This window comes from Lepidochelys kempii, chromosome 9 (genome assembly GCF_965140265.1).
Source record: "Lepidochelys kempii isolate rLepKem1 chromosome 9, rLepKem1.hap2, whole genome shotgun sequence".
In the NCBI taxonomy this organism is placed as follows: Eukaryota; Metazoa; Chordata; order Testudines; family Cheloniidae; genus Lepidochelys; species Lepidochelys kempii.
The window spans coordinates 9823692-9850407 of record NC_133264.1 but is presented as its reverse complement, the minus strand read 5'-3'; the positions used below and the strand labels follow the sequence as shown (position 1 = coordinate 9850407).

The following is a 26716-nucleotide window of genomic DNA, read 5'->3' as shown; positions in this document are numbered from 1 at the left end:
ACTGAAACCACATGAGCCATTGCAAAACATCGAAGGACAAAGACTTTGTTTATTGCTCCCGCACACACCCATGAAGAAGGGACATGCACGTGAACTCATCCCATAAACTTGAACTCTGGGGGAACAGAATATAAATCAGGGGTGGTCAAACTTTTTGGACCGAGGACCACATCTGGGTGGGGAAATTGTACGCAGGGCCAGGGCACGTGGTTGGGGTGCGGGAGGGAGTGCGGTGTGCAGGAAAGGGCTCAGGGCAAGGGATTGGGGCAGAGGAGGGATGTGGGGTGTATGAGGGGGCTCAGGGAAGGGGGATGGGGTGCAGGAGGAGTGCAGAGTGCAGGAGGGGGCTCAGGGCAGGGGTGCAGGAGGGGGTGCGGACTGTGAGAGGGAGCTGAGGGCAGGGGGTTGGGGTGCAGGAGGGGTGCGAGGTGCAGGCAGGAGGCTTAGGGCAGGGAGTTGGGGGGCAGGATGCAGGAGGGGTTCGGGCTCCGGCCCAGCGCCACTTACCTAAAGTGACTCCGGGGTGGCAGCAGTGTGTACTGGGGACAGGGCAGGCTCCCTGCCTGCCCTGGTCACACAACTTGCCACTCCAGGAAGTGACTGGCACCACGTCCCTGCATGGCCCCTGGGGGAGGGGGGCATAGAGCTCCTCGTGCTGCCCTTGCCACACCGCTAGGTACCTCCCCTGAAGCTCTCATTGGCCGCGGTTCCCCGTTCCCGGCCAATGGGAGCTGCGGGGGGCAGCACCTGGAGGCAAGGGCAACGCATGGAGCCCTCTGCTCTCCCACTCCCCACCCCGGGCGCAGGGACGTGGTACCGGCCACTTCTGAGAGTGGCGTGGAGCCTGCAGCACCACAGGGGGCAATCCCGCGGGCCGTAGTTTGCCCACTCCTGATATAAATACTTGAGACCAAGGACCTGTATTGCTATGCTGCTTGGAATTTGGAGAGGGCAATACTTCTAAGCATAAACAAGGGATCCCCAAGCTGCTTAGATTGGGTTAGCCCTGAAGGACATATAGAACTTGCATATATAGCAACTATTACCACTTTTTGGAACCGAAGACTGTAAACTCATTTGCATATGTTTACCTGCTTTTATTTTATACATAACACTAATTTTTTTCTGAGTATTATAGGATTGGCTACAAGCATCTTTAGTTTGAGATCTGGGGTACAATTGACCTAGGGTAGGTAACTGGTCCTTTGGGACTGGCCGTAACCTGAATATTGTTGTGATTTTTGGTGGAAGGAGCCATCTGTCATGGAAGCAAGCTTGCCTAGGTGGGTACCCAGAGTACCCAAGGGGACTGTCTGTGACTCCATATTAAGGCTGTTGTAATGCTTGAGGAGCTCACGCTTGATACTTGATTGGTGAAATCTAAGTATAGAACACACAGCCAGATTGGAGTTTGTGGCCTGTTTATTAACAGTCTGCCCTGAGGTTGTCACTCATGGTCATGAGCCACTCAAGACAGTTTGACCTGTGGATCTGGAAATAAAATCACTAGTGTTCTATATATTTAGTACATAGGTTTTTTTTTTCAATTGGCATCTTAGTTGCCAATATAAATTTTGCAGATTAACATTTTCAAGAATTACAAAGTTATTAATTTTAAAATGAAAAAAACAAGCATTTTCCAGTGGGAAAGCATTGGATCCTAAGGAATCTTTACTGCCCCTGATACCGGGGCCCGCATCACTCAGGGCTGTGTCCTGCAAGTTTTTATGCATGCTTAATTTTATACATGAGTAGTACCATTGACTTCACTGGGACTGCTAATGTGCATAAAGGTTTGCAGGATTGTGTATCTGAACTCTAACTTCTTATATTTAATTTTTGAAAGTGTCCTTTTATCATTATACATTTTTGTTAATATCAGCGGACAGTGAAGTCCTCTGTTACTAAGTAAACAATTGAAAGCATCTTCCCCATGGATTGGGAAGCCTAGTCAAGCGGCTAAAGCATATGACTGAGGTTCAGAGTATCTGGGATCTTATTCTTTCCCTTCAGGATAGTTACTCATGTTGAAGTCAAGGTGGGTGGGACCTTTGTTCTATTTCTTACTTCAACACAGATTTACTGTGCAAAGTTGAGCAAGTCTTCAGATCAAAATGTTACAAAATCAGAGGCCACTTTTGTTCTCAGGCTATATCTACACTACCCTGGTAAGTCGACCTAAGTTATGCAGTTTCAGCTACATGAATAATGTAGCTGGAGTCGACATAGCTTAGGTAGACTTACTGCAGTGTCTACACTGCGCTGGGTTGATGGGAGACACTCTCCCTTCGACTTACCTTATTCTTCTCGCTCGGGGTGGAGTACCGGGGTTGACCAGAAAGCAATCTGCGGTCGATTTGGCGGGTCTATCAACCCCCAGTGCATCAATTGCTGGAGCATTGATCCAGCGGTTGTGTAGACGTAGCCTCAGTTTTTGGGTGCCCACATCCAGACAGCTGAGGCTTCATTATCAGAAGTGCTGAAGACTCACTGCCTTCTGCAAGTCAGGCCTTTAGTGTCTAAGTTGAGAACCCCCAAAAATTATGACCTGAAATCTCAGGCTCCGCTTTTGAAAATTCTGCTGCAGATCTTGTTTTACTTCAGTTTTCCTCTTTGGTAAAATGTGAGCCACACAAGTGGTATTGTGAAGCTTAATTCATTAAGATTTGCACATTGCTTTTGAACAACTCAGAAGGGACACTCCAGAAGTACAAAGTTTTATTTTTCTCAAGGGTAAATTTATTATGATGGATCAAGTGTTTGCTTAATATTGTAAAAGGTAGAGTGTTCAGAGCCTGTTATGGTAATTAATAACTTAATTCCACTAATGCACTTTCTTCCACTAATTTTTACTCCATTTTAAAGCAAAATATATATAAGTGATGTTGGAATCAATTAGTTTGTCAGGTGCTTTCAAGTTATTTTTGATGCAGTGCACTGCTAGAGTAACCTAACAGGAAGTGAAGAATATCTTCATCTAACCGAAACTGCAGGTTGAAATGTAGGCTTTCAGAATGTTGCTACTCTTATTTGAATTTGCTAAGGATATAACTAACGCTCTCATTCTTCAGAAAAACACTATGATCTTTAATAACTAGTGGTCAGGACCTTGTTTTTACTTCTTCCCTGAAAGACACCAGCACAAGAATGCTGATCAGATCAGTTAAGCTTTTGGCTGGAAGCTCTCCAATACGACTGCTATCTGGGCAATGTTCCACAGCTGTGAAATCACTTTGGTAGTTCAGAAGTGGATTGATTTAACATTAATTTAGTTTGTAATACTGTTTGAAATTCAACTTTGCTGTATTTGAATCTTTTCAATAATACCTAGCATTTAATATAGAACTTTACAAAGTTTGAGGTGCCTCTAATAAAAGTTAAGGATAAATATTTTTCTAATTATAAATTCATATCCTTAAAACTGCATGGGAGAGGAGAGATCTCACTACTCAAACCATCCATCAGCCACACTAAATGTCCAAAATAAGTTGTATTCTGCCTAAATCTCTAATCAAACGCTGAAACCTACACAAAAGATCTGTGACAAATACAGTCATCATGCAATACTGCACATTATTGTGTTGTACTAAAGTGGTAGGCAGGACTACATTACTCCTGCCTCAGCACAACTGGACTAGATGATCTCTCAAGGTCCCTTCCATCCCTACATTTCTATTATAGTAATTTGGAACTTCAGGGTAGCAGCAGGGATAGAATTCAGATCTTCCTTCACAGAGAACCTTTTTCTATTTTAATCAATGACAAAGCTCTCCTTGACTTTAATGGGAGCTGGATCAGGTCCCAAAAGCCCAGGCTTTTACTACTTAAAATAATCCTCTTTTAACTGTTTGCAGTAAAGAGCGTTGGAGCAAGTCCCTCATCCTACAAATACGTATGTGCGTATGGTTAAACATGTAAGTATTTGGAGGCTCGGGGCTGAATACTGTATTTAATTTTCACAATTAGACGTTCTATTTTTAATAGAACAAAACAGAGATTTCATGGAGAACATTACATTTTATGAAAATGTGTTAATATCCACTTTTAATCAAACAGTAATTTTTTTTTTAAACAGGCTTCTATAAATGTTTCAGTACAGATTAAGATGACGAACCAGTCAAACTCTCCACTGCATCACACTACTTTATACCAGGTAGTACAACAAAAAGGAGACGCAGGCCTAAAGACTTTCAATTTGCTTTTAAACATCCGATGAAGTGAGCTGTAGCTCATGAAAGCTTATGCGCAAATAAATCTGTCAGTCTCTAAGGTGCCACAAGTCCTCCTTTTCTTTTTGCGAATACAGACGAACACGGCTGCTACTCTGAAACCTTTTAAACATTGCTATATTAGTTTGAATAATTCCCAGAATTCTGCAAAACACACATTTAATAAAAAAAAAAAAATCAAACACACAGGCTGGCATTTCTACTCCAGCAAAGCCGAATGTTTTATTTTGCTGCAGCACATTGTACAGATGTAACTTTCTCTTTTCTCCATTTAACTTCTGGTCCCCGCTTCTTTCCCTCTTCCCCATGGTTTGCTCCCTGGAGGTTGCTATACTTTGCCTAACTGCTTCCTCTGCTTTTGGCCAGCTTCTTCCCAGCTTTATTACTTATGGTACTGTAGTGTTTAAGAGCCTTAGTAGTGGACACGGACCCCATTGTGTAGGCCCTGTACAAACATAGCACAAAAACACAGTACCTGCCCCAGACTATACAATTAAGTGTGAGAGAGCGGACAACAGCTGGATGCATACGGGGGGGGGTGGGGGGGAGTACATGGAAACAATGAGACAGTTTCCGTCAGCATGATAAGCAGTGGTCTCAGCACAGCAGCTGTTTACTTCTTGTTGAGGGTTTTGTAGGCATCACCCCAAAGGGGGTTTTGAAGCAAGAGGGGTTGATTTTTCAAGACGCTGAAAGGGAGCGTGAGGGGCAGCACAAACGCACTGGTTGGAACATGTTCCTCAGCAACCCCTGTTCCTCCCCCAGCGACCCCCACTCCAGCTTCAGCTCCCGCCCCCTCCTCAGCTTCAGCTCCCGCCACCTTCTTCGGGACCGACTTTCCCGCCGCGCCCCGCCGCGCCGCGCCCCGCCCCGCCTTTCTTCAGGCCCCGCCCCTCGCTCTGTGTTGCTGCTCCCGCGTCATTTCCTGGAGGCGGGGCGGACCGCAGGGAGAACCTGCCTCGGCGACCACAGCGGCTCTTTGATGGCGGCTGTCGGGCGGCCGCGGCCCCGCCGGCTCCGGGTGCTGGGCGGGCTGCGCCGCGCCTAAGCAGGCGCCGCGTCTCTGCGCCATGGGGAGGCGGAGCAGCGGCGGGCGGCTGCACTGAGGCGGCGGGACCGAGCGGCACTTTCGAGGGGAAACCCCACTCCGGGACCTGCAAGGCCGGGGGGATGTTACGGTGGATCCGCCAGCAGCTGGTAGGTTCCGGGCCGGCCGGAGCGAGAGGGGCCGGGGAGCGGCCGTAGGGCGAGGGGGGCCGCCCCGCCCACTGGTAGGCGGCGGGGGCGGCCGCCTTTTGCCCTCACCTCAGAGCCGCTCCTGAGGGCGGAACTTTCCCGCCTCGCCCCTCCACCAGCCCCACCCCCACGCTTGCCCCGTGTGCCTGGACCCCCGCCGGGCCTCCGGGGCGGCTGGCCCGCGGGGAGCCTCACCTCAGGTCCCGCAGTCCCCTGTTCCGTCTGAAGCGCGCCCGGCCCGAGCCCTTCCGCCCCAAGCGGGGCCGCGCCGAATCCAGGCGTCTCCCGCGGCGAGCGAGGGTGACTGGAGGCAGGGCTGAAGTAGTCCGGGACTCTCGCTCCTCAGCCTGTCTCACAGCGAAGGAAGTCAGAGGCGGGCTCCCCCTCCCACCATGGCAGGCGTGGTGCACTTTGACGGTGGTTAAGGAAACGAGCGAGTCTTTCCTCCTGAATGCGGGATGTGTATAAAATAGGGCTCGGAGGAGTGAAATGTGGCAGGGCGGCTGAAATCGGGGTGGATTTTTGTTTTGTCTTGAATAAGATATGTTCCTGCAGCTTTCAGAGTAACAGCCGTGTCAGTCTGTATTCGCAAAAAGAAAAGGAGGACTTGTGGCACCGTAGAGACTAACCAATTTATTTGAGCATAAGCTTTCGTGAGCTACAGCTCAGTTCACTGGATGCAAAGTGAATACTTCACTGGATGCAAAGTACGAATACGGACTAACGCAGCTGCTACTCTGAAAAATGTCATTTTCAGTGGCTGGACAAATTCTGGGACTCTCCTTTCCTAGCACAACACCTTTGAGTCTTCTCTTTTGAATCCTTGCCTGTCCCAGTTCTCAATACATGGGCTCTTAGAAGCTGAGATAACTGAATGAATAAGATTTTAAATCTGATTGGTAACCTAACATAAAACAAAATCTTCCATTTTAAGTCGGACACTCCTGATTAAAAACTGCATTATGACAGACTAGTGTAGAGAGACTCCTTCAAATGAGCAAGAGTTGGTATGCCTGTTGCACAGTACTGATAAGAACACAAGGCAACTGTACAGTAATACACACATTCTCTGCCAGTTCAGAAATAAACATAAATTGATGTTTGCTGTCTCCCTTTAAATCATTTGTCAATAAAATAAGTCAGCAGCCCTTGAATGCCTTCCAATTCATAATGCAAAGTGAAATGCAAACTCCCAATTAAAGAAATGTTTTTGGAGTGTCTTGTGGGTAGATGCTTCTATTATTTTTAAACACTTATTTCATTGCACTTATCTTATGGATGGCATGCTTTATACAACATGTTAGTGTGGCTAGAGCTTCTCTTATTTATTTATTCTAGTTTGTTTAATTGCAAGCTGTCGCTTTTTTATGATGTAAAGAAAAACAACGCCAAGACTGGCTTGTTTGTGGACATCATTTGCTTTTTTTGAACTAGTTGATAGTCATGAAGAGACCTATGTTTTAGATTATTTCTGATTTAATTATTTGAAGCATAGAGCAGCCAGTGACACTATGATTGCCAGTTTGACTGTTTTTATTGCTTTGGTGTGATGCTGAAGTTTTATGTCCCTGGAAATTAATTGTTTTATCTCTGTTCTGGATATACACTTTTGTTTTATTGCATCCACACGCAAAAGGTTTACTAGTCTGTTTGTCTCATCAAGAATGAAGACTTCGATGTAGTGCAGTTGTCTTTCATGTTTACTGTGAAGATGGGATTACTGTAGAGCCTGCCTGTAAATAGGTTGGGTTTTTTTTAAAATGTCTAGTCTCTCACACTAAGTGTACCTTGAAATATCAGTTCTGGATATTAATATATAAGATATGGTTTTCTTTGTTCTTCAAGTGCACTGTAATACTGAGCAGTTCTTCAAAGATTTTTAGTCTTGGAGTAGAAAGGTAAATTGTGTCATAGTCTGCATGCTCAAGATGATCCAGTAGATTTAAGGTAACTGCTTAAAGTGTGGCTAAAAAGTGACTTTATATGCAAAACTTATAGCGCTATCCTAGATTTTTAATTACTTAACCTGCTGTTTATTTTTAAAGTTAGACGTTGGGTTGTCTGAGCCCACAGCTCAGTCACTGCAGGTATTGAACTTCATGTTGCAAGCTGACAATGGCAGTTTTCTTAAGAAGGTCCTTAATATTTAAAATACTGTAAACTAAAAAATAATCAGGTGAATTAAAGGTATTTTTTCAGATTATCTGAAGATGAAGCTGTGATCTCTCATTTCTATAAAAATAATAAATGGCCCATAAGATTCATTTTATTTGTAGTTTTTGTCAATGTTACTATGTCACTGTAAAACTTTATTCTAAAAGTACAAACATCTATACCACAAAATTCAGCTAAACAGTTATGTTTTAAAGAATGTTCTGAAGAAAAGAAGGGGTGGCTGGTCAACTTTGCTTTAACAGTGGAGGAAATCAGGAAAAGAGGAATCATGATGTAAGGGGAAAAGGATTGGGTTGAAAAAGGGTGCTAAGAAAGCAAACCTGAATGATGGGAAGGATGAGTCATGTTTCTTTTTCTTTTGTTTTTAACCTCTGCATGAGGTTTCATAAAAACTCCTTACATTGAAATTCAGTATATGCAAGCTGCCAGTCTGCATTCTCTCACAGCTCGCTCCCTCACTGGTGCCCGTACATACATATTGATCTAACTTTTTAATGTTAATAAAGGTTCAGCAAACAGTTCTATTAGAAGAGAACATAGTAGTGCTGAATAGCTGGGGTGAAATAGTGAGAAGGTATTAGGGAAACAGGTGAGCTGCAAGAGAAATAGTTTTGATTGTGCCATGGATGGCATAGAGGTTCAAGGAGAACTGGGGCTATTGTGGGGAGGTAGAGGCAGAATCTAATTTGATGTGGGTAGGAGGAAATATACTTTGTTTTGGCTATCTGCTGCACACGTGTTGGGTGTGGCAATGGGTCTTGAAACAAAGTATGCCTGTAGATGGGAAGTTTGGAACCTTGAGTGTCTGAGTGAGCCTTATTTCAGTGAGTGGGAGTACTGAAATAAATATGAAAGAAGAGTATGGAAAATAGCAGGGAAGCAGTGTGGGAATGGGTATCAGTGGACAGGGCAGATATCCTGCTAAGGCTGCATCTGTGTAGATTGTATGTGAATATAAAGTTAACAATTTTTGTTTTACTGACAGTCCAGTACTGCCTATTGTTACTGGTGAAATATGCAGAAATAGGATCACCGTAGTACCTGAACACCTATGTGCACAAGGAGAACAGCAGGAAGACTGGTGTGCCCTGAGATGTAGGAAGGATGGTAGGGGAAATGGGTTACTGATAGAACCTGATTCTTAGCTGAAGAATTAGATAGTAAATTCCTCAGAGTGGTGACTTTGCCTCATTTTTGTCTGTGAAGGTCTATGCAAACCTCTAGTTTTGTATAGCTAAGTCATTGGCCTAGATCTCTCGTGTTGGGAGGGCTGTGGAGCCCTCATGACTGGGAAGGCCATAAATAGAAATTAGCAGTAGCTTCTCAGGAGGACTGGATTTGAAGAGACTGAAAATGTAGTGTGTGTTTTAAAAAAAAAAAAAAAAAAAAATGAAAGAAGCAGGAGAAGCAACAACTTTAAAAAATGAACACAGTACAATGTATGATGAACTTATTAGCATTCATCACCATGAAGAGAGTAATTGTTCTACTCTGTCCCTCTGGTCTTTCAAGGTGTGTGTGTGTGTATACACACACACAAGTTTTTCATTATGGTGTATGAACATGTATGTTACCTTTCTAATGCACATGAACAACAAGCATGAGGGGGTATAAACAGAATAATTTGGAGAACTGTTTTGCAGAAAAGGAGAGAACAATCCAATTTGAAAACACTTTTGTTGTCGAGATGTAATCTAAAACTATTGTTTTAAAATATAGTTTTCCTTCAAGATAATGTTAGTATATTGCTATACAGTATTTCTCACAAGCCTATAAAAACTTTGCAGAATTGCAAAACTGTACCTATATCTGCATTAATATTTATACATTGTTTTGAATATGTTTTCCAATTAACTAGTCCTATAAGATAAGTGTTCTTAGAGATATTATTGATGAACACAGAGCAAGATAATGTTGGTAAGACTAGAGGTCAGTGTTCAGTGTACACACATGAACCTGTAATACCAATCACTAAGTTCTGTTCTGTTAGGTACTGTGCTAAATTTCTGCATATTACATTAATAACTCTCTGCGTTGTTAGCCTAATTAGTAAAACTTTAAAAAATGCAGTATCTTCAGTTGTTTTCATTTACATAATGCCAACATGCAACAAGTCATGAAGTAGGTTTCTAACTAGGTTATGCTACTAGCTGCCAGTTAACGTATATACTGGGTGTGTGGGAGAAGGAGGTGGAGGTGAGACCAGCGCAGTCAGTAGTGATAGGAATGGGCTATGGAGCGAGGAATGTGCTTTGCTATCTTGGAAGCAGCAGCAAAGATGCTGGTGCCCTCACTATATCTAATCTTTTGATTACACACACAGTCGGTGGGTGGATTTGTTGAGGATTCATTAATTTCATAGGTGCAACCAACTCTGCAGAAAAATGCAGCCAGGCTGGTAAAGAGCAGTTAATAGAACACTGCATTAACACAAAATGAAAAGTGTCACTTTGCTTTTAAACAGTAATGATGGTACTTTAAGACAATACATTTTTAAAGTTCTACATACTTCATTTGAAATGCTAGTGTTCTGGAGTGAAATATGTCAAATTTGAAAGCAGTTTAGTTAGTAATAATTTATAATATATTAAACCAAGTGTTGTAGTTCAAATCTTGCATATCTTTGAGTATTTAGATGTGAAAAATCAGACAGGTAGCCTGTCAGAAATTACTCTGATTTTTGGTGTAACTGGCTAAAAGATTTTTTTTTAAGAGTATGTGAATAATTTGAATATTTCCCATTGGGTTATTCAGTAGATGCTAAAAGAAAAGGAGTACTTGTGGCACCTTAGAGACTAACCAATTTATTTGAGCATGAGCTTTCGTGAGCTACAGCTCACTTCATCAGATGTTTACCGTGGAAACTGCAGCAGACTTTATATACACACAGAAATCATGAAACAATACCTCCTCCCACCCCACTGTCCTGCTGTTTCCTTTCTGGCAGGCTCTAGAATTGCCTATTCTTTGGTTTATATGTGATTGACCACTCTGTTGCATCTAAGTGAAGCATAAATATAAGTTTGTCATCTAGGATACTTGTTTCTCTTTTATCCAGAAGTGAATAGAAGATCTACCCAAGCATATAGGTGCAGTATGCGGAGTCAGATTCCTAATAAATGTATATTAATTGGTTTCAGAGTAACAGCCGTGTTAGTCTGTATTTGCAAAAAGAAAAGGAGTACTTGTGGCACCTTAGAAACTAACCAATTTATTTGAGCATAAGCTTTCGTGAGCTACAGCTCACTTCATCGGATTGACTTTCCACAGTATGCATCCGATGAAGTGAGCTGTAGCTCACGAAAGCTTATGCTCAAATAAATTGGTTAATCTCTAAGGTGCCACAAGTACTCCTTTTCTTTTTGTATATTAAATATGTTCCAAGACCAGGTCTACATTGTAAATGTACATCAGTATAAGTGTGTTGCTCAGGGGCGTGAAAAATCCACATGCCTGAGTGATGCAGTTATACTGACCTACCTCCACTGTAGATAGGAGGGCTTCTCCTATCAACATAGCTACTGCCTCTCACGGAGATAGATTAACTATGCTGATGGGGAGAAGCTTTCCCATCTGCATAGTAGCATCTTCACTGAAGTGCTATGAAGTAGATCTGCCCTAAGATGTTCTTAATCATGATTTTGAACTAAAAATGTGGTTGAGAGAGGATGCCCTAGGACAGGAGTGGGCAAACGATGGCCTGCGGGCCACATCTGGCCCACCAATTGATTTAATCCGGCCCTCAAACTCTTGCTGGGGAGAGCGGTCTGGGGCTTGTCCTGCTCCTGTGCGCCAGCCGGGGAGCAGAGTCAGCAGCTGCTCTGCGCCACTACCAGAAGCAGTGGCATGGCCCCTCTCTGTCTCCTATGTTTAGGGGCATCCAGAGGGCTTTGCACGCTGCCCCCTCCCCAAGCGCCATCCCAGCAGCTCCCATTGGCCGCAGTTCCCAGCCAATGGGAGCTGCAGGGGCGGTGCTGGTGGATGGGGCAGCGCATAGAGCCGCCTGGCCGTGCCTCCGCACGGGACCCAGAGTGGGGATACAATGCTACTTCCGGGAGCTGCTTGAGGTAAGCACCTCCGGGAGCCTGCACCCCAACTCCCTGCCCCAGCCCTGATCCCTCTCCTGCCCTCCAAACCCTTCAATCCCAACCCAGAACACCTTTCCGCACCCCAAACCCCCATCCCAAGTCCCACCCCAGAGCCTGGAGCCCCAGCCCAGAGCTCCGTCCTGCATCCTGAACTCCTCATTTCTGGCTCCACCCCAGAACCTGCACCCCCAGCCAGAGCCCTCACCCCCCTCTTCACCCCAACCCCAATTTAGTGAGCATTTATGGCCTGCCATACAATTTCCATACCCAAATGTGTCCCTCGGGCCAAAAAGTTTTCCCACCCCTGCCATAGGACATAGCCAAGGATATAGCCATCATGTTGCCAATTTGGAGTTAACTGTCTAGTTTTGAAAAGAAAACCCTGTTTTAAAAAAACACAAACCTTCCAAAAAAGCAACCAGGAATATTATTTTCCATGATATTTCTTCTTTGTGGTATGCCTGAGATTAACTGGTGTATATCAGGCATTTATAAGGCATGGGATGTCTTATTCAATAATCATTATATTATGCTTGTCTCTATACAGCGAAGTACTACTGTAGTTCGCCTGATCCAGTCTGGATGAACAAGCTGTCATGAAGCTGTGGCTTTGAATATAAAGTTGTAGAAATGTTAATCCATTTATAGCAAGGGTTTATGTTTTTCAGGGTTCATTAATTTAGTTTTTCAGGTTTATTTTTCACAATTTTGACTTTTATGTAGAAGTCCAAAAATTAGGGAGCTTGGGGGCTTTGTCTTTGAGTATAGTGTAATGAGTAATCTCTTTTTCTAATGTTCTCTCATGCACTTTAATGTAGTACTGTTTCAAACAGCGCTATACTGAAGTGCACAAGGTAGGGTTGCCAACTTTCTAATCACACAACTGAACACCCTTACGCCGTCCCTGCCCCTTCTCCGAGGCCCCGCACCCCACGCACTGCATCCCCCCTCCCTCTGCTTGCTTGCTGTCCCCCACCCTCACTCACTTTCACCAGTCTGCAGCAGGGGGTTGGGGTGCAGGAGGGGGTGAGAGCTCTGGCTGGAGGGAGGGGGGGCACGGTGCAAGCTCTGGGGACAAGGAGTTTGGGGTGCAGGAGGGCTCTCCAGACTGCGGCTGAGGGGTTTGGAGTGCAGGAGGGGGTTCAGGGCTGGGGTTGGGGTGAGGGAGGAGGTGTGGGCTCTGGAATGGGGCAGGGATGCAGGAAGGGTGTGGGGGCAGGGAGGGAGTTTGGGTGCAGGAGGGCAGCTCAGGGCTAGGGCAGGGGGTTGGGGTGTGGGAGGGGGTTTGGAGTGTGGGCTCTGGATGCAGGTGGTGCTTACCTCAGGTGTCTCCTGGTCTGCAAGCCTAAGTCAGGCTCCCTACCTATCCTGGCTCCACATGCTGCCTGCAGGCGCCGCCCCTGCAATTCCCATGGGCCGTGGTTCGCAGCCAGTGGGAGCTGCAGACCAGCGATGGGGTGGGGGCAGCATGTGGAGCCCCCGTGGGCACCCTTGCGCCTAGGAGCTGGACATGCCAGTCGCTTCTGGGAGCCAGGGTCGGCAGGAAGCCTACCTTAGCCCAGCTGCACCACCGACCGGATTTTTAGCGCTGACCGGAGTCACCAGGGTCCCTTTTTGACCGGGCATTCCAGTTAAAAATTGGATACCTGGCAAACCTACTAGGGAGCCTTCAGTGCTTACCAGCAGTTTCTACATGGACAAATTCATAGATTCATAGATATTTAGGTCAGAAGGGACCATTATGATCATCTAGTCTGACCTCCTGCACAATGCAGGCCACAGAATTTCACCCACCACTCCTAAAAAAGACCTCACACCTATATCTGTGCTATTGAAGTCCTCAAATTGTAGTTTGAAGACCTCAAGGAGCAGAGAATCCTCCAGCAAGTGACCCGTGCCCCATGCTACAGAGGAAGGCGAAAAACCTCCAGGGCCTTCCAATCTGCCCTGGAGGAAAATTCCTTCCCGACCCCAAATATGGCGATCAGCTAAACCCTGAGCATATGGGCAAGATTCATCAGCCAGATACTACAGAAAATTCTTTCCCGGGTAACTTGGATCTTACCCCATCTAAAAACCCATCACAGTCCATTGGGCCTATTAATTAATTATAAATTAAATTAATGCACAACACATCAGTGTGTTGTAGAAATCACACCCCCATAATCCACATTGCTGCTCTATGTAGAGACAAACCTTTAGATCAATTGTTTTCAACCTTTTTTCATTTACGGGCTACTAAAAAATTTCAGATGGAGGGGCGGACCCCTTTGGAAATCTTAGAAATAGTCTGTGGAACAAAGATTGAAAACCACTGCCTTAGATACAAGTCACTATTTCTGCTGTTTTTCTGGTGTTTGTTGTGTAAACACCAATTTAATTTTTGTTAAATCAGGGGTGTTTTATCAGTGTTTATTGGTTTTATGAATATTTATAACTGTGTGTGGCCTGATTTGGCCATAGTGCTATTTGGGCAGTGTTTATGCATGTTTGTTTTGATAAGTCATTGCAATGTGAGCAGCTGAAAAGAATGGCAAACTTGTGATACTTTCATTAAACTGCCCTGCAAGAAGTCCTTTTGAAAACCCCCTGTCAGTGAGAAAAGCTCTCTGGATCTCTTTGCTAGCTGCTGCTCTGTGGAGTTCTTGAGCGTCTCAAGCTATTATATTCTTCCACTATTCAAATGAATTTAAAAAAAAAAAATCTACCTAGGAGCAGATCCAGGGAAGACGCTGAGAGCTACCTGGACTCTAAACTTTCGCAAGCAATAATCCAAGAGTACCAGCATGCTGCAGTTGGCAGAGTGTCTTCTTCCTGTGTCCAGCAAACCTGAATATTATCATGCACTGACAATGCATTTGACACTGTGCAAGACATGAATCAAGACAGTACCTGCCCTAGTGGGCTTATCTAGAAAATGGACAAAATTTATGGCGCAATCCTTAGGAATAAGTCAGTGTTGTGTGTTTTTTAAAATATAGTTAAAAATAATTTTCCTTTAGTACTGCCAGACTTAGATATTGTAACACATTCCATACTTTTGAGAATGGGAGTTGCAGGGTGATTGAAGACTCTTTTCATATTGGTAATTGACATTCCTAGCAGGCCAGTCCAAACTAGGAGTTTTATATTTTTCTCCTAGCAGACGGACACAAGAAAGGGAAAACCCCTAAACCTTCGTGACATCGTTCCTTGAAAAGGGTGCTGTAATATACGTCTATGCTTTATTTCCTGTATCCCTACATGGGGAGGAGATTATTTTTCCCCTACCACCTGTACTATTTAGTTATCTAATTTAATTTTAGTAAACTTCTTCATCTAGCATCTCAATTTAGTGATTATTACTTGGTTCTAAATTTTAGTTGCTGCTTAGCAAAGGTTTTCTTAATATATCATTAAATGGGCTTTCATCTAGTACCATACATACAACGAGCAAAGCCTGACTTGCTGGTAAGAGATGGGAAGGGGAGGTGAATCTATGTGTTGGACTCTATTTAGACTTTTTGAGTAGGGTGGAAGGAGTTATGAGGTAATTCGCATTTTTTGTACAACCTTAGCAAGTTGAATAGCATTTGGCCATATTGCCTATTTTGGCACTAAAGGCCTTTCATAGTAGTTTCATTTTGTCACTAAGTAATTTCACTGCTTTTATTTTTTATACATTGTTCTTATTTTTCTGTATTGTAGTGTAAGTGCTATATTTTGAACTAAAACATTATTAAGGATTCTTAATTTCTGAAGTCATCAAAAAAATGTCTGATTGCTCAGGTTTCAGAGTGGTAGCCGTGTTAGTCTGTATCAGCAAAAACAACGAGGAGTCCTTGTGGCACTTTAGAGACTAACAAATTCATTTGGGCATAAGCAGCTTCTTTGCATTGCCTGAGCAATGCAAAAGTGGAAGAATCTTGCCACCCCTGCTTAGCTGAGTATTCCCTTGGCTCAGCTTCACCAATTCATAGCTGGTGTATGATCGATCCCTCACAGATTATAGTGTTGTAAGTTACAGCAGCTTCTCGGCTCCTCTAACTTGTGTTGGGACACAGGCAGCATGAGAATCAGGGGGCTATAACCAATGCAAACAGTCTTCTTCGTGGATCTCCACACAGGAGAGAATCTGGCCCTGTGTCTTTGAATGGGCACATTCTGTCACCCAGTGAATATGTTGTCTTTTAATCATGTTACAAAAGTTGAACTTGCTGAGTATTTTCTCCTTCTAATTTCTCTTTTATTTTCTGTTTTAACTGCTGGCCAGGGTTTTTTTCAGTACAGAGTGTTCCAGAAGCATGTAGCAATGGTCCTATATTCAACCAGCTATCTGCTCCACAGAGAAACATCAGTTGCCTGCCTCATATGACTTGTATCCCATTTCATAAAACTCTAAATTTTAAATGGACTTGCAGAGCAGTGTGATTTTTGATGAGATTATTGTTAAAGAGGAGTTTCAAAACTGAGATTGGAGATTCTGGATAGGGTTTGGCATTTTAATTATATACTTTGGGGGTTTTTTTTTTCCACTTGTATCTTGTCTCATCTTTTGCTCTAGTCATGAGCCTCTTCTAAACATCAATCTCTAATTGTGTCAAACTTCTTTGGTTTTGATTTTTGTGACTTAAATGATGGATACTTAAACCAGTGACTATAGACTGTGACTATTACATAGATTGCGTGGCTCTGTGCGCAAGACTCCTGCATTGACCCAATCCTATCAAGTAGGTGTCCACTCTTAAGTTTATATTATGTTGTTGGCTAAAGTATTCACCAAAAATGTTACTCTGATAAAAATGAAGAATTTCTTGTACATTCTGGCCTATGCACACTATACCAGTAAAAATAAGTTACAGTAAATGGTTGTTCTACTATGTAAATTTGCTTACAAGGGAGGAGCTAGTTTTCAGTTTTGTAAAGCTTGAATAATTTAAGGTAGTGCCAGTACATGATTTTAAATCAGATTTGCAACTAACTTCCAGAACTTGGAGAAGCTTGTTATTGTTGCAGCTGCAGTTTCCAGTAAGTTTTAATTTTAAAACTTAGCTTTAATAGATTATTTAAGAGTACCCAGCCTGGGATGGGGGAAAAGCACCCTCTTAATAACAGTCAAAATATTTGAACCACAGATCAGTTTTTAATAGGTTTCTGTTATAACGTATTTCTAGTGATTAATCGTATGGGGTAGTGCCAGAAGGCCTCAATCTGGATCAAGGTTCCAGTGTCCTAGGTGAGTACAATCATGTAGAAACACATAGGCAGCATCAGACGTGTTAGACACTTTATAGTCAAGTTACAGGATAATGTGTTTGTCACAAGGAGCTTAGTCTAAACAGATTACTTGTAGATGAGAGATGCAATATAATAAAAATCAAGTTAATTTGTTAAGCTTATCAGTTTTTTCTTTTGTTCTTGAGGATCTCTTTGGTGAAACATTGTGTTTTTTTTCTTTTTTGAAAGGAGTCCTAGGAATTAGAGGCTTCATGGAAGAATGATTTTTAAGGTGGGACTTGAAGGAGAAGGTGGAGACACAATGCACTGGCTTCTTTTGCCTGGATGACAGGCTTTAAATAGAAGCTAAATTCTTGAGGGTCCCAAGAATTTCAAATTCTTGAAAAATGAGTAGTTGAAGTCCCTACACCTAATCATGTGAGGTTCGAACAAAAAATCCATTATACACTTCGAAAGTAAAAATTAATAACTGCACTAAAAAAAACCATAGAAAGCAGAAAAATAATTAAAGGATCACTGTTAAGGTGGGCAGTCCTAAAGTATAATCTTCCTTTAAAATAGCATGTTTTCTTTTGTACTACTGTACGTGGACTATTATATTAGTTCTCAGAATGGAAGGTGTGATGTATGAAAAACGCCATGTACCCAACTAGGTGAGTATATGGTGACAAACTAGGGCACTGGAGTTTACTGTTCTATAAAATCACTGGAAGATAAAAAGAACTATACATATAGTATACTCTAGCATATACAAACAAATACCTACTATACTTGGTCAGTCCATTTTGTTCTAGTGTGCAGGTAGGGTATTTATCCTGCAGTTAGAAAGCCTAGATAGTGTTTTTTGGATGAAGATAAGTATATTTAAAGTCCAGGTCTAGCAATGAACCCTTTTCTTTTTTTATATGGATTGACACAATGAATCCTAACTGACTCTTAGAACAAATATGTTAAGACAAAACTTTGTTTTACTAGGCTGTTATATATTCCTTAAGTATCTTTAAATACAAGGCCAAGGGAATATCTTTCAAAAATGTGAAGGTATGACCCAAATCATGCAAAACATGTATTAGCTTAATTCAATGTTACTGCAGTCTGGATTACAATTTAATTTTTTTTCTTTGAAATTACAGGCAGGTGTTCTTTGTATTATTATTTTCCCCCTATCATTTAGTCGAATATGCTTGCAACTTAAATTCTTGTTTCATTTTCCAGTGGAGGTGGGAGGAAGATGCAGAATATGAAATAATTCCTTTGTTATTTTAATTAAATTGAAAGAATCCTAACTTGCAGCAGTCAATAGTGAATTATTTGTGTCTGGTTTCTCTTAACTCTGCTGTTGTGTCCTGTATAGTTTTGACACCGTTTAACTAATTCTGTAGGAACCTGGCATTGATATCAATGCCTTGAAAAGGCACACAAAATCCTTTAGTTGCTTGCATGAAGACTTGAGAGCCAGCAGATAAGAGCGGTAAGAGTTGATCTGACAAAGCAGTTCTGGAAATACAAGGTCATTTCTGCTAGCAAAGTACAGGTGACAGATTTGCAACTAGGCTACATTGTTTTATGTAAATTTTTCTTTTCTTACCTCTCTTCCGTTGAAAGGATTTTAGGGAAAAACAAACTGTAGTGAGAATGAATAATAGGAATAACAGCAACAGTATCGTTTTTTAAAAAAAGTCTAAACTTATCTGGCCTCCAAAATTGAACAGGAATTTTTTTGTTTGTTTTTTCTTTAGGATCAGCTAGGGGGAATTTTCCTGTAAATGAAGTAAGAAAACCAGCGGTTTAGGGACATTGAGAGGGGGTATACCTTCAGCATGTTACATATTTATCTTCTGAAATGTTTTGTTTTTTATGAAGAAAATGGGAAAAGATATTTGTTCCTATACTACCAGGAAGCTTAAAATATTTTAAAAATTATAATTCTTATTAGGTAGCGTCTAACCCTCAGAGAACAGCGCTCCATCTGATATTAGTGCATTGTATATTGAAGACTAAAATTAGTATTGCCTTTTGTCTATGCAACATATGAACTTCAATGTAATAATAGACCGGGGTGGCCAACCTGAGCCTGAGAAGGAGCCAGAGTTTACCAATGTACATTGCCAAAGAGTCACAGTAATACGTCAGCAGCCCCGCATCAGCTTCCCCCTGCTCCCAGCGCCTCCCACTCACCAGCAGCCCTGCCAATCAGCGCCTCCCTGCACCTCCCGATCAGCTGTTTTGTGGCGTGCGGGAGGTTTGGAGGAGGAGGAGGGGGAGGAGCGAGGGAGTAGCAGGCTCAGGGGAAGGGGTGGAGTGGGGGCAGAGCCAAGGGTTGAGCAGTGAGCACCCCCCAGCACATTGGAAAGTTGGCGCCTGTAGCTCCAGCCCCGGAATCGGTGCCTGTACAAGGAGCCGCATGTTAACTTCTGAAGAGCCACATGTTGCTCCGGGGCCACAGGTTGGCCGCCCCTGTAATAGACAATTGCTGAGTAACTTTCATATCATAGAGCTGGAATTTAATTTTGGTGGGTTTTTTTGCAACTAAGTCTTCAGTTTATTATTGTCCAAGGCATGTTCCTCCCTCTTTTTATGCATGTATAACTTTATTCTGGTGAAAAGAAAAGGAGTACTTGTGGCACCTTAGAGACTAACCAATTTATTTGAGTTTAAGCTTTCTACCCAGAACTGTTAATTTCTCAGGATATTTAAATATCAACTTGGAAAAAAAAGAGTAGTCACAAAATGCCAAGGAAAGTTAAGGTTTAGCAAGCCTTGGGGAGGAAATTGTTCACGGACATGTCTGAAAGTAGCACATTGTACTGATATTTAAATATCATCATGGTTGAAATGCTGAATTAAAAACTGAGACAAAAGTGGCATGTTGATAAAAGAACAGAATAGGCTCTGAGCTAAATGTTAGGTGACAGTGCATCCTTTATCAAAGTATATTAAAAGGAAGAACTAAATTATTTTCCTTTGAAATTTGTTGAGCAATAACCATAAGTGCAGTTGCCGCTATAATTTGGCCTAAATTCGAAAGCTCTTCATTTCTTGTGACTGTGTCTAGGAATTTTAATCAGGGTAAAATCTTCAGCTCTCCCTTTCTGTGAATGAGGGAAAATCTGAATAGATTTTGGGGGAGAGTAGGAACTGCTTTACTTATTTCCAACTAAACATATTAGTCTAAATTATCTACTAAATTAAGACAAAATATTGGAAATGAGAACTATAAAATGTTTTTGGTGAGCCATTCATAAGTGTCTGTTTGAATGACCCATAGGGACATATAGTAATAAGCTTGTTGAGTAACACTGGGCTGCACAATTAGAGGATTTGTCTGGGATGTCATTCAGAAGTGAATAGGGCAAAATTGTTCTTTAGTTGGTGTTATCAACGTTACACGTAAATACTGTGACAAAGCTCTGTCCTTACCTCCATGGGTCCCATGTTTCCTGGCAGATTTTGCTATCCTCAGAGGCTCACTGTGACCCTCCACGTAACCCTTCTCTCTCTAGGGACAAGGGTCACAGTCTACTGAGCCATTTTCATCATAAGCCAGCGAGGGAGGTGAGGGGAAGTTATCCTTCCTTGCACAGTCTCTGTTGTCTCACAGTCTGTGATTAATCAGGGGGCAAAGCCGGGGGGAGGGGGAGCCTGGGCCCACCCTCTACTCCAGGCTCCAGCCCAGGGACCCTAATAACATCAGGTGTGATAGCTGATCTTTTAGAAACTCGACATGTACAGTTCCCTGGGCTACTTACCCCACAGCAGCCCACCCTTCCTGAAGCTCCACTTCACCCTTACCTCAGGGCCTCCTTCCTTGTGCCTGATATGGTGTGTACTACTCAGTCTCTCCAACAGCACAACTTCCTCCCGCAGCTCCTGACATGCACACCCACCTGACTACCTGGGAGGCTTTTAACTAGTTTCAGCCAGCCCCTGATTGGCTTCAGGTGTCCCAATCAACCTAGCCTTCTCCCTGTCTTCTGGAAAGTTCTTAATTGGCCCCAGGTGTCTTAATTGACCTGGAGCAGCTGCCATTTCACTTATCCTGGTACCAGGGATTTGTTTAGCCTGGAGCTAATATATCTATCTCCCACGATTTTTCTATAGCCATCTGGCCGTGTCACAATACATACATGAAATGAATGGAAGTGCATCCCCCTTTGTGGTTGTGCGTCTGTCATGGTATAGACCCAACAAGGTAAATGAATTTTTGCGCTATGAAATTGATCTCTGCAAGTGAAAAAGAGCTTGAAATTTCATTCTAATTTTAAATTAGAAGAAAGCTCATGGTATGGCACAAATTTAGATTGTCCTTTGTCCCTGTAGAAATTTTTCTGACTTTCAACACACAGGATGATGATAGCTGCCTGATAGTTGTGGGAGGAGTACACAATTGGATTTTTCAAGACAATATAATTATTCCAGATGTAGGAAAGATAGGTGTTGAAAGAAATGGATTTTTTATTACTGAGAAGAAAAGAAGGCATATTCTTTTATTCTTTCATATGCTTAGAAACCATGCAAGTCTTTCACCATATAACATGAGAGACACTACAAGAAGGATGTGAAAAAATTGGAAAACGTCCAGCGGAGGGCAACAAAAATGATTAGGGGTCTGGAACACTTGACTTATGAGGAGAGGCTGAGGGAACTGGGATTGTTTAGTCTGCAGAAGAGAAGAATGAGGGGGGATTTGATAGCTGCTTTCAACTACCTGAATAGGGGTTCCAAAGAGGATGGATCTAGACTGTTTTCAGTGGTAACAGATGACAGAATGAGGAGTAATGGTCTCAAGTTGCAGTGAGGGAGGTTTAGGTTGGATATTAGGAAAAGCTTTTTCACTAGGAGGGTGGTGAAACACTGGAATGCGTCACCTAGGGAGGTGGTGGAATCTCCTTCCTTAGAAGTTTTTAAGGTCAGGCTTGACAAAGCCCTGGCTGGGATGATTTAGTTGGGGATTGGTCCTGCTTTGAGCAGGGGGTTGGACTAGATGACCTCCTGAGGTCCCTTCCAACCCTGATATTCTATGATTCTATGAGCGCAAGGAAATATTAGAATAATAACACTTAACATTCAAAGTGCTTTGTGTATATTGGGTAATATTTTCAAAAGTGGCTATTCAAATACCAAATTTTGTGTGCCTAACTTGAGGCATGTTAAATGTGTTTGATTTTCAAGAAGTGCTGAACAGCCACATTCTGAAAATAAGATACCTTTCAGGTGCTCCAAGGTGAGCATCCAGAAATTGCTAGTCACTTTTGAAGATCTTGGCCATTATCTAGTTATCACACTCTTCTGGGAAGGAAGTTGTTATGCTGTAGATGGGGAAACAGGTTAAATTATTTGCTCGAGGGCACAAAGGCGACTGAAGATAGCACTGGGATAAATAATACCTAATTCTTCAATCCCAGTTGCAACGGTGGTGGCACCCATAAAATAAGCTTTTTTTAAAAAAAAACAGACATAGTTTAAATTTTTAATTTTAGAATTACTTTTGCATGAACTGTCATTGACAGTTCCACAATTTTTTGTTTTGTCCAAAGCTTTATTGGAAAATTGACAGGAACTTGTGTAAGGATCCATAGTTCCATATAAATGCCAAAATCCCTTCCCCAGAATACTAAAGAATTAGAGCAAATGTACTGATTTGTGATAAGACTTGAATAGATCTATTATTTACTGATAAAATTTAATGTTCTACATTATGAATGACCTTTATAAACAGTCATTTAATTCTTTATGTTCTTCTTTGCTATAAATTCTCATTTGACTCTAATGTTAACAAAACATAGTTTAGAAGAATTCTCAAATCTGTATTTTAGTTATGTATCCTGAATTCAAGCAGTTAGAGAAGTGTAGTATGGATAATTGGTTAATTTATATTACATGTGTGGTTGTGTTATACTGTACCTATTTAATGTTCTTCTAGAGAACTTAAATTTTTGGGTGGGGGAGAGATAGAGAAAGGTATCAGATTTCTGTTGGAAAAAAATTTGTAAGAGAAAATAGCTAAATTGTATGTGTATGCTGCCATATTGATTAAGGTAAAAACTTTTTTTACTATTGCTGCAGAGGAGTTTAAATGACTTAATGCTCTATAGAGTTTTAGGAATACAGTTTTGTTTTATTTTAAATTATGACTTTTTATGCATACTTTACAATCAGTCCTGGTTACCAAGAGGTCTGTGTAAACAGAAGCAGTCTCCCTGCTAAGATTGCTTTTTTGTTGTTGTTTTTGTTTTTAGTGATGTCAGAAATCCATTGTTTGACATCAAAATTATTTCCATGGCAAAGCTGCCAGAGTAAAGTGCAGCATCATTGAATGACCCTGAAGAAAGAAGGGTGGATCCAGAAGAAGCCTTACAGGGGTAATTTAGACAGGCAGTGGAGTTCTGCTTAAACTGGAATTCATCCAGGTCATTTTGGTTAACAGCCTTACTCTTCTTTTAAAAAAATTTAAAAAAAAAAGAGAGTCTACTAAACATCATCATAGATAGCAGTACGGTTTCCCAAACAGCATGCTGAGTTATTGTTCTCTTTTTCAGAATAGAGTACTGCCTACTGAATTTTCAGCCTCACTTCTTGGAACACCTGTGTTGCCCTCCAAAATGTCATCTGATCTTATGAGATACAATGTGAATTGGTTACAAAATGTAGTAAACAGCAATGATAGAGATGAGGAGGAAGAGGAAATTGCAGAAATAGTGCAAGATTGCTGCTGTGGATCTTTAGAACAGGAAGGAATATAGCAGTAGTTCTTTAAAAGAACAGGAACAAATTTGAATGAAAACACATAAGCCTGAGGGTACCTGGGGTTCTTCACTCTTTTTTCTGAAAAAACGAGCATAAGCTTTCATGAGCTGTAACCCACTTCATCAGTTGCATGGAGTGAAAAATTCTATGCATGGAGCCACTGAGTCAATACAAAAAATAATTTTCCTTCTGTTGATACTCACACCTTCTTGTCAACTGTTGGGAATTGGCCAAATCCACCATGATTGAATTGGCCTCGTTAGCACCCCCTCTCCCCCCACACTTGGTAAACCAACTCCCATCTTTTCATGTGCTGTATATTTATATCTGCCCACTGTATTTTCCACTCCATGCATCTGATAAAGTGGGTTACAGCCCACGAAAGCTTATGCCCAAATAAATTTGTTAGTCTCTGAGGTGCCACAAGGACTCATAGTTATTTTTGCTGATACAGACTAACACAGCTACCCCTCTGAAACTTTTTCTAGTTCTTGACACTGTGCTTAAAATTGCTGCAAGAAAGGTTTTTCCCTCCTCTATAGTAATCTTTGATCTGCCAAATTTTGTTTGACTTTAGTACACCAATATGCCTAGAAAAATTATTAGCTGGCTGTGTGAGTACAAATCTGTATAGACTGAGTATATGTGAGCAGATCCTTTCCTGATATAGGAAAACTAGTCATCTAAATAAAATAGTTTTCAGAAGATGGATTTTCTTACTCAGTTTTTTTTTTTAATTTTTAAAAAATCTGAATAGGTTCAGCAATCTATAGGCAGATCAGTGGACTGTTTCCCAGAGGGCAAGAGTTCAGATCCCATGCATCTTGGGTCAGAATTCCTCCCCTCCTTAGGGAAGTGACCTCTTGCAATGGTCTCAAGTTTATTCTCTTTTTGTTAATACGTAGTGGTGTTGAAGGGCTCCTGAAGGAGCTCTCTTTCCTCAGTTAGTGTTGCTGTTGTGCATGTCTTCTGAGTAAAGGAAGAGTTTCCAGATAAGACTTTGCCCTCTTCTTTTTTCGCCCCATCCACTTACACATGAAATTCTGAAATTGCCTTGTTTCTTTTCTATAACAAATTAGAGAGTCTCACACCTTTCTCACAGGAGTTTGAATGATCATCAGTAGGAGAATTACTGATGGAAGGTGGGAGATAATATAAGGTGCATGTAACAGGGCACAGGTTGGCCCCTCTATCTTCTGCCACTTCTGCACCCACAAACCAGCTGGAGACCTCTGCTTTGGTGCAGTCACCTGTGCTCTTTATTTACAGTACAAGTTCCCACCACCTTGTAGCCACAGACAGCATCAGGCTTACAGCCTCAGGGACTGCTAGCTTCTGCAGCCAGCCAGGGAGAGTGGCTTCTATCTCCCTTTCCTGTCCCCTGGTTTCCTTCCTGACAGCCTTTATGTAGCCCCTGGCTAAGGAGGCCGGCAGCTGTTCCCCATTTGCCACTTAGGCCTGGACTCAGCCAGCTCCAATTCCCCTTTCCTGATTGGAGCTGGCATGACAAAGAGCTGGTTCAGGGTTTCCTACCCAGCACCCTGTCACACGCCTCTCCCCTTATGAACTGCCACATTCGTCTTTCGTCGGCCTTTCCGCCCCCCCTTCCGGTGGGGTTCATCTGCGGAAATCGCTTCCCCTCTTTCGGGTGATCATCTGCATCATCTCCCGGGGGATTTCTTCATCCCCCACCCGCAAAAAGTACACTGGTTGGGGGGTGGATGTCCCCATAGCTCTGCTGCCACCCACAGGTCCTCACACCAGTCGCACCCCTGCAAGCATCCCTTATCCCTTTTTCTTCCGGTAGGCCAATCCTGACCTCCTGCTGGGCACCCTGGGCCTCAGGTTCTCCCAAGCCACCAAGTGGGGTCCCTGTCTCTTCTCCTGGGAGCTGTGTTGCAGGGAGCTCCCGTTGCCCCTTTTTCCTCTCTAAGGGGCTTTGGCTGGCCATCTCCCCAGTACCTCCTTCCCCTCTGTCTACCCTATCTGGGCTCTGGTGTCTAGAGTTCTCATGTTCATTACCCTGTGGACCTTGCTCCTCTTCCGCCCCGGGGCTTCTCAGTTTAGGGGTCCCTGCCCCCTTCCTTGGGGAACCTTTCTTTTTGCCTCCCAGGGGAGGGCCCCAGTCCATACCTAACACAGTGGGGTAGGGTAAACCCCCTACTACTCCGACCCGCTTCCATGTAAAGCTGCCCCGCACTTCTAGGGGCACCTGGGCCACCAGGCAGTATCTCCTGTCCCTGTGGAAACATTCCAGGGCCATCTGTGCACCTGGAATTATCCAGTGCGGTTTTATCAGCCCCCTCTGGACGAGCAAACAGGCTGAAGCTGTATCCACCAGGCCCCTGTATGGTTTCCTCCCCGGGAAGGTGGACAGCCTCTGTCTCCTTGTCCATCCTCCAGTATTGGTCCAGCCACAAAATTCGGCCCACCTATATTCCATATCTGGGCATTCCCCATTTTTGTGTCCTGGTTGCTTGCACAGCCAGCAGACAATCACGCTGGCTCTACTGGGAGCTCCTCGGGGTTCCTCCTTCCTCTCGGGGCATTTCATCTTCTTCCCCAACTCTCTGTCTTTATAGGGTCGGCCCTCCCTTCGGGAAACGTCTGCCTCTGTGTAGTCCTCAGTCAGCTTGACTGCTGCATTGACCGTACTTGGCTGATGTCACCTGACTCGGATATTCTCGGGGAGGCCCTGTAGCAATTGTTCTAGGATGAAGGCGTCCATTATCTTCCCCACCGTTTGTGCCTTGGGCCTCAGCCAGCGGGTGGCCCAGTCCATCGGTTTCTGGGCTAATGCCTGGGGCCACACAGCCCCTGTCCATTGGGCAGACCTGAACGTTTGGTGGTATTTTTCCGCCGACAGGCCCACCCAGTCTAGGATGGCCATCCTCACCATCTCATAATTCCAGGCCTGTTCCTTACTCAAGGCCATGTAGGCTGCTTGAGCTTCTCCCGCCTGGTAGGGAGCCAGCCGTAGGCCCAGGTTGCCCTATCCCTTCTGGTGCCTATGGCTATCTGATT

At 43.1% G+C, this 26716-nt stretch overlaps 1 protein-coding gene across 7 annotated transcripts in view; it reads left to right on the top strand.

Annotated features, from left to right (window-relative positions):
- The first annotated feature begins 5152 nt into the window (after nt 1-5152).
- Nucleotides 5153-26716, top strand: part of ATP11B (ATPase phospholipid transporting 11B (putative)) — a 118841-nt gene continuing 97277 nt past the window's right edge. For 6 of the 7 annotated variants that reach the window (XM_073359282.1, XM_073359281.1, XM_073359280.1 and 3 more), the window contains exon 1: nt 5153-5426. In XM_073359282.1, coding sequence (XP_073215383.1) covers nt 5400-5426 — 27 coding nt within the window. In that variant the 5' untranslated portion in view covers nt 5153-5399. Of the gene's footprint in view, nt 5427-7061; nt 9153-26716 lie in introns of those variants that run through there. The other variant, XM_073359284.1, reaches the window with a different exon arrangement.